Source organism: Sinocyclocheilus rhinocerous, unplaced genomic scaffold, assembly GCF_001515625.1.
Source record: "Sinocyclocheilus rhinocerous isolate Xijiao unplaced genomic scaffold, SAMN03320098_v1.1 scaffold102, whole genome shotgun sequence".
NCBI classification, from domain to species: domain Eukaryota; kingdom Metazoa; phylum Chordata; class Actinopteri; order Cypriniformes; family Cyprinidae; genus Sinocyclocheilus; species Sinocyclocheilus rhinocerous.
Window position 1 is genome coordinate 314117 of NW_015627239.1, and position 13210 is coordinate 327326.

General features: G+C 32.8%; 1 protein-coding gene and 1 long non-coding RNA gene across 2 annotated transcripts in view; both read right to left on the reverse strand.

Moving 5' to 3' along the window:
- The window catches only part of LOC107724051 (uncharacterized), a 3250-nt gene extending 2530 nt beyond the window's left edge, over positions 1 to 720 (reverse strand). The window contains exon 1 of the long non-coding RNA XR_001637993.1: positions 686 to 720. This is a non-coding gene — a long non-coding RNA (uncharacterized LOC107724051). The remainder of the gene's footprint in view (positions 1 to 685) is intronic.
- Positions 721 to 1735: 1015 nt separating this feature from the next.
- LOC107724086 (phosphatidylinositol 4-phosphate 5-kinase type-1 gamma-like) overlaps positions 1736 to 13210 on the reverse strand; it is a 43827-nt gene continuing 32352 nt past the window's right edge. Inside the window, exons 10-16 of the mRNA XM_016532869.1 lie at positions 12200 to 12284; positions 11950 to 12111; positions 8710 to 8842; positions 8152 to 8187; positions 7348 to 7461; positions 5969 to 6272; positions 1736 to 2398 (exon numbers count right to left, since the gene is read on the reverse strand). Of these exons, the coding sequence (XP_016388355.1) occupies positions 2312 to 2398; positions 5969 to 6272; positions 7348 to 7461; positions 8152 to 8187; positions 8710 to 8842; positions 11950 to 12111; positions 12200 to 12284 (921 nt within the window). The 3' untranslated portion in view covers positions 1736 to 2311. The remainder of the gene's footprint in view (positions 2399 to 5968; positions 6273 to 7347; positions 7462 to 8151; positions 8188 to 8709; positions 8843 to 11949; positions 12112 to 12199; positions 12285 to 13210) is intronic.

The following is a 13210-nucleotide window of genomic DNA, read 5'->3' on the forward strand; positions in this document are numbered from 1 at the left end:
ATGAATATATATAATATACTTATAAAATTATCAATAATATAAATAAACTATATAAATGCTATGCACTTTATAATAATATTAAATAATTATGTAAATATATAATTACATTCACTATTATCTGTTTAAATATAATACAATATAATTAATTTAATATATAAATACAATAAACTAATATAATTATTAATAATATAAATAAGCTTTATAAATGTTAAACATTATACGGTATATATAATTTAGGTGTTATCATCTAAATTATGCAATTCATTGGACGGCATTACAGCTAAACATAATATAATAATCTTTATAAATGTTATACATTTTGTAATAATTATATAAATATATATTAATATAACTTATTACCTAAAAATATGAGTTATGGTTAAAAATGTGATACGGTATTTTTTAAATCATTTCGTAATTAAATAAGTATAATAATACTATAATAAAAAATTAAGCAAGTGAATAATGTGAATAATTATATAAGTCAGTGAGTAAATAATGACTGCTTTCATTTTTGGGGGAACTATTCCTTTCAATTTACTGACTTGATGAATAGATGCATGAATGAATGAACGGACAATGAGGATCAATGAAACTATAAGCAAGGGTGTCTTGAATTGGAGGGGATTCTGAACGGCCAGGGATCCGTTTGAGGAAGTGCTTTGGTTTGGAAGCCCAAACTTACTGTGTCGCTTTCACTGTGAGGCTCTGAGCCGTGATTGAAAGGCAAACACACAGACAGAGACAGAAAGAACAAATGCATGAGGTGACTAGAAACATTCAACATTTAGTGGAAGAATAAAATGACAGATCACAGTGAAATGTGCCTCCAAACACACACTATCATACTACGCATACTTGTTTGGCTGTATGCAGCATGTATGCAGTACACAGTGTGCAAATGTTCAGTATGCATAGAATTTATGGATTTCCCAACACTGTGTCTCATTATGAAACAATGTTATTGTTGTTAATTAAAACTAAAACCATAAAAAAAAAATCATTATTTGAAATAAACATAATTCATATCAGCTAGTTGCCAAGGCAACTTTTCATTTAATTTAACTTGATTTATTAAAATAACTAAAGGACAACCAAAGGAAAATAAAATAAACTATATAAACCTATTTTAATATGTTAATATTAATATTATATTTTTTATTAAAATATTTTTTAAATATTTAATAATTAATTGCATACAAATTAATAATAATAATAATTGCAATACTTTTAAATTCATTTTGAACAAAAACTAACAAAATAAAACGTAACATAAATGACAAAAATCAACAAAATTACTAAAAATTAAAATGGAAAATCAAAAAATAATTAATTCATATTCAAATGAATGAAAACTATAATAGTATCTCAGTGTTATTTTAGTATCATTTAAATACTATTATCATTTTTCTTAATAGTTTGAATTAGTTTTTATTTTTTCTGTTTTAATTAAAATTTTTATTTCAGTAATTTAGTAAAAGTTTTTGTAATTTTGTTTCGTGTCTTTGTTCATTTTTATTCATTTTTTCATGTCTATATAGTTTTCATTTTTTAAATGACAGTTTTAGTTATTTTAGTACATCAAGTTAAACTATATCAATATGAGAAATGTTTCCTTGCAAGTAGTTAAAATAAATTACGTTTTTAAATATTCTATTTCAGTTAACATTTATTTTATTTCAAGTTTTTCAACAATTGTTTTTTATGGTTTTAGTTTTTAGTTAACTATCATAACCATGATCTCAATTATACTTTTTCCAGTTTGATGGATGAACCTAAAGTAATAATAATTTTGATATTTAATATCATCTCCTTTTTGACTCATTCATTGATTGGGCTGCAAAAAATGTAAGATGATTTTACACAAAATTTAAAATGAAAAGATTAAAGATGCAGCACTTTCATGGTAATGTGTTTTGGTCATGTGACCAAAGCATAGCCTAATACTATATGAAACGTACTGCATACTGCACACTGTTGCACGTACTCTTTTAATATGTAATTTTGAGTAAGAAGAAGCTAGTTTTCCATACTCCTAACCCAATGTGGAAAGCATTACCAGGAATCATGAATTTGTCCATCAGGGTGAAAAACTACACATGAAGGTGAGCTACTGGATTTTAAGACCAACGAAACATGACTCTAATAAAACCCTAAAAACTACAGTCTACAGCAGGATTTCCCAACCGAGGGTTTGTGAGATTGTAATAGAAATGCCAATGTCAAGTTAAATTCAAAGAGTCTTTATAATGTGATATTATGACTATATTTGATGTGGAGGAGGAGGTTGGGACGTCCTGCTCTCAGGTGTTCAGATCCGTTCACTTACGACACTGCAGGAGCTGAGCTTCCTCCGCTGGAGCACCGGAGAGTAAACCCAATATCTGCCTTCAGCGTACTGACACACACACACACACACACACACACACACACACACAGGAGGGAAATGAGGATGAGTAAATAAAAGAGACAGACAGGAAGGAAGAGAGACAGGAAACAGATCATGATGATGCTGATGAATGAAACTGATTTAAGCTGACATGAAATCAATCTATTTGTACTTTCTTAAAGGGATAGTTCACCCAAAAATGAAGATTTGCTGTTAATTTATTCTCCCTCAGGCCATCCAAGATGTAGACTTTTTTTCTTCAGTAGAACAGTAAAGAAGCTTTTTAGCTCAAACTGTAGTCCTTGCTGATTCATAAAATGCAAGGCAATGGCTACTGTCACTTTTAGAGTCAAAAACACATATACAGGCAGGGCAAAATTAATACCCGGCGCTCCTGACGATATATTGAGTTCTTATGAAGCGAAACGATCAGTCTGTGCAAGAAACTGAACATCATTTACAACATTATTACCTGTAATCCACAGCCTCAGGCAAACGGTCCAGAGTGATGTCCGGTTCATGAACGAATCATTCTTTTGAATCGGTTCTTTCCAGTGAACTAGATGAACCAGTTCAGCAAATCGTCTGATTCGCGGCTCGAGCAGCACAGATCTACTCAATCAGAATTCACTTTCAGATGCCTGACAGTCACTCCGACTGGAAATGAGCCGAAATAGCGGCGTATCTGATCCTGTGATGAATGAACTGATTCAGCGCTCCAGTTCCTCCAGCAGTCACTGAACTGAGGAAACAGTTCGACTCGGACCGAAGACCGATGAGCCGCTGATATGAGCAAGTGTGAACCCAACGTTTGAATGAAGGGGCCAAATGAATTAAGGTTTCTGTATTAAGGTGAGCTGATGAAGACTAGTTTATTCACTTTATATGCTAAAAACATCCACGTTTCACATCATTATTGGGTGATTGATTACGTAAACAAACTAGTAAACTGAACCAGTTCATTGAAACGAACTGTCCGAAAGAATCAGTTCGCTGAAAAGAATCATATTTCCCTGTTTGCCTGAGGCTGTGGATTACAGGTAATAATGTTGTAAATGATGTTCAATTTCTTGCACAGACTGATCGTTTCGCTTCATAAGACCTCAATATATCGTCATGAGCCACGGCTGTTAATTATTGCCTGTATATGTGTTTTTGACTCTAAAAGTGACAGTAGCCATTGCCTTGCATTTTATGAATCAGCAAGGACTACAGTTTCAGCTAAAAATCTTCTTTACTGTTCTACTGAAGAAAAAAGTCTACATCTTGGATGGCCTGAGGGAGAATAAATTAACAGCAAATCTTCATTTTTGGGTGAACTATCCCTTTAAATCTTGTTTTTATTTTGAACCATTCATCAGTGCACATTATTGTAAAGAGAAACAACATCTTTTTCATAATGTAACGATTTGCTTTTCCTTTTCAGCTCTTATTTTAAAACCACCCTCATATAGAGACACTTTACAATCAATTTCTGATGGATGAAATCAGCTCTGCTCCCTTGTTTCTTACTGAATGTCCTTTTCACTCATAAATACGTCACATTAAAGTCAAACTGGTTGCAAGTACTATTTCATGCTGACTTTAAAGCTTTAAAGAAGTGTACAGAATATTACAAAAAATAAATATGACCAGCACTGAAAACAAGAAATATGTCAATGTAAAATCAAAGAGAGAAACTAAAAAAAGGAGTGGTGATTATTATTTTATAAATTATTTTACAGAGACTGCACTCACTAACAGAAGGTGCAATATTAAATATTGTATTATTAATTTAACATGATATATTTCATATTAAATATATACTATAATTACAATATATTGTATAATAATATTTAATTTGCTCGGCATTACAAATAACGTTCACTTTATAAATTACCATGGCTTTAATGGATAATAACCTACATATGTAAACTGTTAGAGAGGTGATTAAAGATTACACAAAAATTGTTATAAATCATTTTATAGAGACCTCACTCATATATACATATAAATATATAATATTAACATATTATATTATTATTAATATATTATTTTCTGTGTCAGACACAATCTGATCATCACAGGAAGCGTGTCAGGTCATGCGGTTCAGACACAGTCTGTGATAACTTCAGGAATATCAGTTTAGAAGAGCTTCACCTGAGAGCTTTAAAGCCTTGATGATGAAGGAGAGAGAGACTGTGACACTCAGAGAGAGATGTAAAGATATACATGCACACACACACACACACACACACACACACGTGTGTTACCTTCATAACTCAACTAGATCATCCAGACCGGCGCTCTGTGGAACATGTAACTCATATTTAGCCCCACAGCACACAAAGTCACCAAAATTAGGTGATTTGTGGCATGTTGTTCTAGTGAAATGAAAATGTGTTTACTTATTTATATGTGAGTGCTGCATGCATAAGTGTGTTTAAAATATTCTGTATGGACAGTAAATACAGGGTTTCCACATCTTCTGTGCAATGCATTTCCATGACACTTCCTAGACATTCAGTTGTGATTATTGGATGAAATAATAATATTTAAAAAATTATACAATTTTAATAATTATTTTATAGAGACTGCACTCACTAAGAGCAGATTCTGTAATATTAAATATTATATTATTATGATATTACATATTTGCTGAGCATAACTACTAACTTTCACAATATAAATTTCCATGGTTTTAAGATTTTATTTGTTGTTATTGTTAACTATAAAAAATAATTTTTGTTAACTGAAATGAAGCTGAAATAAATATATAAGTAAAATATAAGTAAAAAATAATTAAAAATATATATATATATATTATAAGTTAAAAACTTAAACTAAATAAAAAATGTTGCCTAATTTTGTTTTAAGTTTTTAAAAAGTTTAAAAAAAATAAAAAATAAAAAAATAAAAATTTAAAAACCTAAAATTTTCTTTAGTTTCTTTTTTAACTTGTTGCCCAATTTTCATTTTATAGAGACTGCACTCATTAAGAGCAGGTTCTATAATATAAAATATTATATTAATTCGATATATTATTATATATTCTGAGCATAACTGGTAATTTTTACTATATATATTTCCATTGCTTTAAGATTTTATCCATTTTATTCAGCTGTGTTGTTATTGTTAGCTAAAACTAGAACTATTAAAAACTTTTCATTAACTGAAATAAAGCTGAAATAAAATGTAACAGAAATAGAAAAACCTAAACGAAAAGAAAGAAGTACAAAAAAGACTAAATTTAAAACTATATATTTATATATTATAATAATAAATATAAAATATTTTTTTTAAATAAAGTAATAATAAAATGTAGAAATAATACCAAAATAACACTGTTATTCACTTTTCAAGCACAATTTTTAAATTCCATATTTATTTTTGTGATTGTGGGAACCCTGTATGTAACACTTCATAAATTCAGTAATAAATTAATATGACAGCATTATGCATCTGCCACCAAAACAGTACCTGAACACATCACAGCTGATAATCCATGAATAATGGCTGAACAGCACTTTGGAAAGAGCAAATCCAGAAGACGAGTTTGTCTGTGTCAGTTTAACATCCTACGATCGCGCTCATACTTACAAAATAGATGTCAGTGGTTGATGCGACCTCTTCCTCCAGAGACTCCCGGCTCTGGGACTCTGAGAGTCTGTCCACGTCGGGACGCTGCATTTTCGGGCTAGAACCGAACGGCTCAGCTGCTTCAGGGGCCGGCGCTGTTTCGAGGGTCCCGGTTTCTGTCAGAGGAGCTGTTTCCACGGGAACTGTTGTCTGGGTGTCACCAGGAAGTGTTGCCTGGGAGACGGTTTCCTGGGTAACGGGTGCTGAAGCGGCTGTTTCTGGGACAAGGTCATCAGTGTCTGGAGGAGGAACATCCATCACCGCGCTTAAAAAAAGAGAAGAGGGCAAATACATAAAAAATCTTTTTATAATAGGGGTGAAATATAAAATAATCATTAGCTAATAATGAAAAAAATTTTTTTTTAGAATAATAATAATATATAAAATAAATGTAATAACAGGGATGAATATAAAATGATTATTAGTGATTGATTAATTAATTCAATGAATAAAAATTTTTATCGTCCGGGTAGACCTATTGTTCAGACCACTGAAGATAGATTCTGGTTTGTCTCAACTGCTCTGTGAACCAATAAATGCACATGAAGTAGAGGTTAGAAGCCATTGCTCCCGTCAAATTAAAAAAGGTTAGAGAAAAACGTTGGTACAACAGTAATACCCATTCTCTCAGGAAAGAAACTCAGAATCTGTTTATTCAAAAAAAAAAAAAAAAAAACTTATTTGTTATTTAAAATTTGTTGGTTAATTTTCGTTTTAGTCTCTATAAAATAAATTATTTTTAAATTATTTTATAGAGACTGCACTCACTAAGAGCAGGTTCTATAATATTTAATATTATACTATTATGATATTATATATTCTGAGCATAACTAGTCATTTTCACTATATATATTTCCATCACATTAATGTTTTATCCATTTTATTCACTTGTCTTCTTATTGCTAACTAAAACTATTAAAATTGTCTTTGTTACCTGAAATAAAATGTAATAGAAATATTAGAAAATATTTCAGTATTCAATATTTAATAGTTAGAAAACTCGAATGAAAATGAGAAATGTTGCCTTGGCAGCTAACTAAAAGTAGAAATGCTAAAATGACTAAAACTCAAATATTTAGTGCAGGCTCACACATTTGCATTTATGCATTTGGCAGACGCTTTTATTCAAAAGCAACTTACAAAGTGACTTACAGTGCATTCAAGATAAATATATATATATATATCTTTTCAGTTCATGCAGAATCAAAACCATTACCTTGTTTCTCTCAATCAAATAACTGAAAATAGGATGAAAATATCAGAGGCCGAGTGCTGCTGGTATGAGATTCATATGCATGTTTACGGTAATGAAAAATCGAGGTAATGTTTGCAGCACGTACTGCGTCAGAGAGACGTCTGGCTCCTCCTCCTCCTCTTCTCTCTCTCTCTTCACCTCCACCTGCACAGTGATGGTCTGCTGCTCTTCCTCATGCACGTGCACCACTTCATGCGTCCTGCAAAACAAGCACATTCAACTGGAAAAACGCACTAAACTCATTAAACACGGGTTTCCTCTCACGGCTTTGTGCACTGCAAAAAAGGATTTTCTTACTCTGTATTTTAGTCTTGTTTTCCACTACAAATATCTCTAAACATTCTTAAATCAAAACACATTTATTTGAAAAGCAACTTAAGATACGAAGTCATGTTTCAAAACGAATGTATCAAAATGAAGTGAGTTTACGCTTAAAACAAGGTTATTTTTCAGATCCCATTGGCAGATATTTCTTTTCTTGTTGTCAGCATAAACTCTGAAATTAATTATCTGAATATTTACATACTTGTACTGGAAAACAAGGCAAAAATACGAAGAAATTCGATAATCTAGCTGACGTGAGCATGCAAAGCCACAGTTTAATATGTTTGTAAATATAAATACAGTCATGCAAATGAAGCTCACCTTCCCTCAGCGTCTTTCAGAGGCCCATTGGCAGATATTTTTTTTCTTGTTGTCAGCATAAACTCTGAAATTAATTTTTCAGAAAACAAGACTGAATAATTCTTGATTTAAGAATATTTACATACTTGTACTGGAAAACAAGGCAAAAATACGAAGAAATTCGATAATCTAGCTGACGTGAGCATGCAAAGCCACAGTTTAATATGTTTGTAAATATAAATACAGTCATGCAAATGAAGCTCACCTTCCCTCAGCGTCTTTCAGAGGCAATGTGTGTCTTCTGTGAAAACAATGGAGAACACAAGTATATTCACAGATATTCATATGCATGTGGTCAGAGCATTATAAAAGTATCTTAATGCATTAATTATGCTCTGTAATGCACCTCATAATGCATTGCATGATCTCATGAATAATTATAACCACAGTTATAATACAGTATAATAATTATCTATTTATTTCTACGCCTTGAGAAAGTCTAATGCAAACAAACAACCAATTTCAGATGTAACAAGGTGTCTGCAAATATTACAATATGTTTTAACTTTGGTTACAATTATTATGGTATACCGTATTGGCCCGAATATAAGACGACCGTGTTTTTTCAGATGTATTTCCAAGAAAAAAACATCGTCTTATATTCGGGTCAATACGGTAATAATAATGTAATATAATACTGATATAATATATGATATAATAAAGATGCATTATAATGTACATTATGAATGCATTCTACATAAAGGCTTTAAGTGAAGTGATACTGTTGTTTCAAGACTCTTTCGATGAGGTGCTTCATGCTGACCTGTAGCGCGGCTGCTCTGTGGTGTCTGACGGAGAGCGCTCTGGGATAGATATGGAGGTGTTTGAGGACAGAGTTGTGGCCACAGACGTCGTGGTCGCTTCCTCGAACGACGGAGGAGTGCAAGACTGCAGACCTGAGAGAGTAAATAAGCAAAAAACTGTTTGGTCTTTTGTGCTCAACAGAAGAAAGAGGACGGAGGATGAGTAAATGATGACAGAATTTTTGTTTTTGGGTGAACTGTCCCTTTAAGTCAACATTCCGTTTGATCACTTATATTGGAATGTTACTTTGAAATGTTTGAATGTTACTTTTTCAACGTTAAATGTACTTTTAAATGAACATTCCGAAACTACTAGTAACATTTAAAAAAGGTCCAACTAAAAGGTTTCCGGAAAAAAGTTCAATGAACTTTTCTTAGAGACCAGACAAAATTGAATAAACATTCTATTAATGTTACTGGAAGAACAACTTTGAGAAACCTTTAGCAGGATGTTCTGAGAATGTTCTCTGTTAGCTGGGCTGCTGACCGTGCAGAATACATTGCAAAATGTAATTTTTTTTTATTGTATATGATATTATGTATTAAAATTTCCAAAACTTTGAAAAGGATTTTTCAGAATGCTACATTGCTGTCAAATTAACTTACTATGTTGCATGTTTAATTCAGAAAGTCGTGTCCTGTTATCAAGTCGAAGAATAAATATGATTATTTTGAAATTTGAAAGCAACTCTTTTTTAACTTCAGGCAGTCAGATCAAATAAGAAATCACATTCAAGTGCATTGCATTATGGGATTCATTCTACTCTAATGCTGTTCTAAACATGGCCAAAAGCTTTTCATGGCTATAAATGATCAGACAACAACAAAAACAACAGCAATAGTCTGAATCTGCGTTTGAGGCATTATGTTACCATCATTATATATATATATATATATATTTTATTAATTACTTGGCGTTAATTTCATTGCACTCAGAATTTATTTAAAGATATAAACTCTAAATTCAGAGAAAAAAGTTAGAATTGTGAGATTTAAACTCTATGGAAGTCTGTTTCCGCCACTGAATAAAAAAATTAAAAAGGTAATTGCGACTTTTTATCTCACAATTCTCTTTCTTCTCTCGCAATTACGAGTTTACATCTTGCAATTCTGACTTTTTTCTCAGAATTGTGAGATATAAACTCGCAATTCTGAGAAATAAAGTCAGAATTGTGTGCTATCAACTTTTTCTCAGAATTGCACGTTTAAATCTCGAAATTCTGACTTTATAACACGTAATTGCGAGTTATTAAGTCAGAATTGTGAGATATAAACTTGCAATTCTGAGAACATAGTCTTTTTCCCCCTCAAAATTGGACTTTATAACTCGCAATCGTAATATCTCACAATTCTGAGAAAAAAGTCAGAATTGAGAGAAAAAAAGTCAGAAATGCGAGATATAAACTCGCATTTGCGAGAAAAAAAACAACAGTATTTTGAGTTTATATCTCACAATTCTGTGAAAAAAAGTCCGAATTGTGACATAAAAAGTTGCAATAACCTTTTTTCATTTTTTATTCAGTGGCGGAAATGGGCTTCCATAGGCTTCCATGCTGATCAAAAGCATGCACATAAAAAAGAAAGAAGAAAGTAAGCAAATCACCATGGTTTTCCAGCACGGGGAAGCTGCGCGCTCCTCTCAGATCATAGATGTTCTGGTCTCTCTCTGAGGTAAGCTGACTGGCCGAGCAGGCCGCTCCGGGGCCGCTGAATTTGGACACAGTCAGCGCCACACGGCCCTTCTTAGCTGGAGAAGCCTTCAGCGCTGGAGAGAGCAGAGGAACAGAATCAGACTGACAGGTTAGAGGAAGTGTCTCCTTCTCATCACTACAGTAGTTCTGTTGGTCACTCACAGCTGCTTTTCCTGAACACAGTGCTGCTCATGAACCGGAAGAAGCGGTCAGCGTAGAAGTTCGGCCGGTGGACGGAAACAGTGTCCTGAGAGACAGAACAGACACAGAGGAGAGATATTATTATACTGATCAGGCAAAATGCGTCTAAATAATAACAAATCTCTTCTTTTAACTATTTATATTTAGTTCAATGTCTATTAAAGCTTCTCAATGTCATTACTGAGGAGCAAATTATCATTCAAATCGCCGCTGCAGAGACACATTATTATATTTAGCATATTTTGCTTAAATAAAATGAAGTCAAAGTTTAGATTTTTTGACTTCTGATATGTTTTCATGACAATTAAGCACATTATACATTTTTTACCAGTACCGTACAAATTCTGTATTACAATAATGAGAATCTATTAAGAATCATCACTGAGAATAATGAGAATGATAAGTAAAACATCCATATGCGAGATGATTTGTTTTCCCAGTATGATAATTGGAATTTAGCAGAAAATTAATTATTCTAATTATCCTTAATAATCATGAAAATGCTGTCTAAAAAAAAGACTTAATTTTCTGTTTGTATAATGATGTTTTTATTTTAAGGTGAAATATGATTGGGACCTGTTTCTATGAAATTCACTTTTATAGAAATTGCAGTAGCCAATTTGATTTACACAAATATACTTTCAAGTGTACAAATGTGCCTAATAAAAATAAAATCCTGATCCTTCTGATCCGTCAAACACACAGGAAGAATCCAGTGTGTCTTACAGGAAAAAGTATGTGATAGTAAGTATTTGGGGAGACTTGGGAAATGACCGACTGGAAATGAAGTAGAAAGAAACAGAAGTTGATCTTGCAATTCTGACTTTTTTCTCAGAATTGTGAGATATAAACTCGCAATTCTGAGAAATAAAGTCAGAATTGTGTGCTATCAACTTTTTCTCAGAATTGCACGTTTAAATCTCGAAATTCTGACTTTATAACACGTAATTGCGAGTTATTAAGTCAGAATTGTGAGATATAAACTTGCAATTCTGAGAACATAGTCTTTTTCCCCCTCAAAATTGGACTTTATAACTCGCAATCGTAATATCTCACAATTCTGAGAAAAAAGTCAGAATTGAGAGAAAAAAAGTCAGAAATGCGAGATATAAACTCGCATTTGCGAGAAAAAAAACAACAGTATTTTGAGTTTATATCTCACAATTCTGTGAAAAAAAGTCCGAATTGTGACATAAAAAGTTGCAATAACCTTTTTTCATTTTTTATTCAGTGGCGGAAATGGGCTTCCATAGGCTTCCATGCTGATCAAAAGCATGCACATAAAAAAGAAAGAAGTAAGCAAATCACCATGGTTTTCCAGCACGGGGAAGCTGCGCGCTCCTCTCAGATCATAGATGTTCTGGTCTCTCTCTGAGGTAAGCTGACTGGCCGAGCAGGCCGCTCCGGGGCCGCTGAATTTGGACACAGTCAGCGCCACACGGCCCTTCTTAGCTGGAGAAGCCTTCAGCGCTGGAGAGAGCAGAGGAACAGAATCAGACTGACAGGTTAGAGGAAGTGTCTCCTTCTCATCACTACAGTAGTTCTGTTGGTCACTCACAGCTGCTTTTCCTGAACACAGTGCTGCTCATGAACCGGAAGAAGCGGTCAGCGTAGAAGTTCGGCCGGTGGACGGAAACAGTGTCCTGAGAGACAGAACAGACACAGAGGAGAGATATTATTATACTGATCAGGCAAAATGCGTCTAAATAATAACAAATCTCTTCTTTTAACTATTTATATTTAGTTCAATGTCTATTAAAGCTTCTCAATGTCATTACTGAGGAGCAAATTATCATTCAAATCGCCGCTGCAGAGACACATTATTATATTTAGCATATTTTGCTTAAATAAAATGAAGTCAAAGTTTAGATTTTTTGACTTCTGATATGTTTTCATGACAATTAAGCACATTATACATTTTTTACCAGTACCGTACAAATTCTGTATTACAATAATGAGAATCTATTAAGAATCATCACTGAGAATAATGAGAATGATAAGTAAAACATCCATATGCGAGATGATTTGTTTTCCCAGTATGATAATTGGAATTTAGCAGAAAATTAATTATTCTAATTATCCTTAATAATCATGAAAATGCTGTCTAAAAAAAAGACTTAATTTTCTGTTTGTATAATGATGTTTTTATTTTAAGGTGAAATATGATTGGGACCTGTTTCTATGAAATTCACTTTTATAGAAATTGCAGTAGCCAATTTGATTTACACAAATATACTTTCAAGTGTACAAATGTGCCTAATAAAAATAAAATCCTGATCCTTCTGATCCGTCAAACACACAGGAAGAATCCAGTGTGTCTTACAGGAAAAAGTATGTGATAGTAAGTATTTGGGGAGACTTGGGAAATGACCGACTGGAAATGAAGTAGAAAGAAACAGAAGTTGGAGAGTGAATGGAAAGAGACGTTCTCTCAGACTTACACTCACATTATCTACAGAGAAACCAAACACAAGCGATCCTTATCAAAGTCTGTCCACTGTCTCAGTGAATCTCCACTACACACACACACACACACACACACACACACACACACTCTCACGCACACACA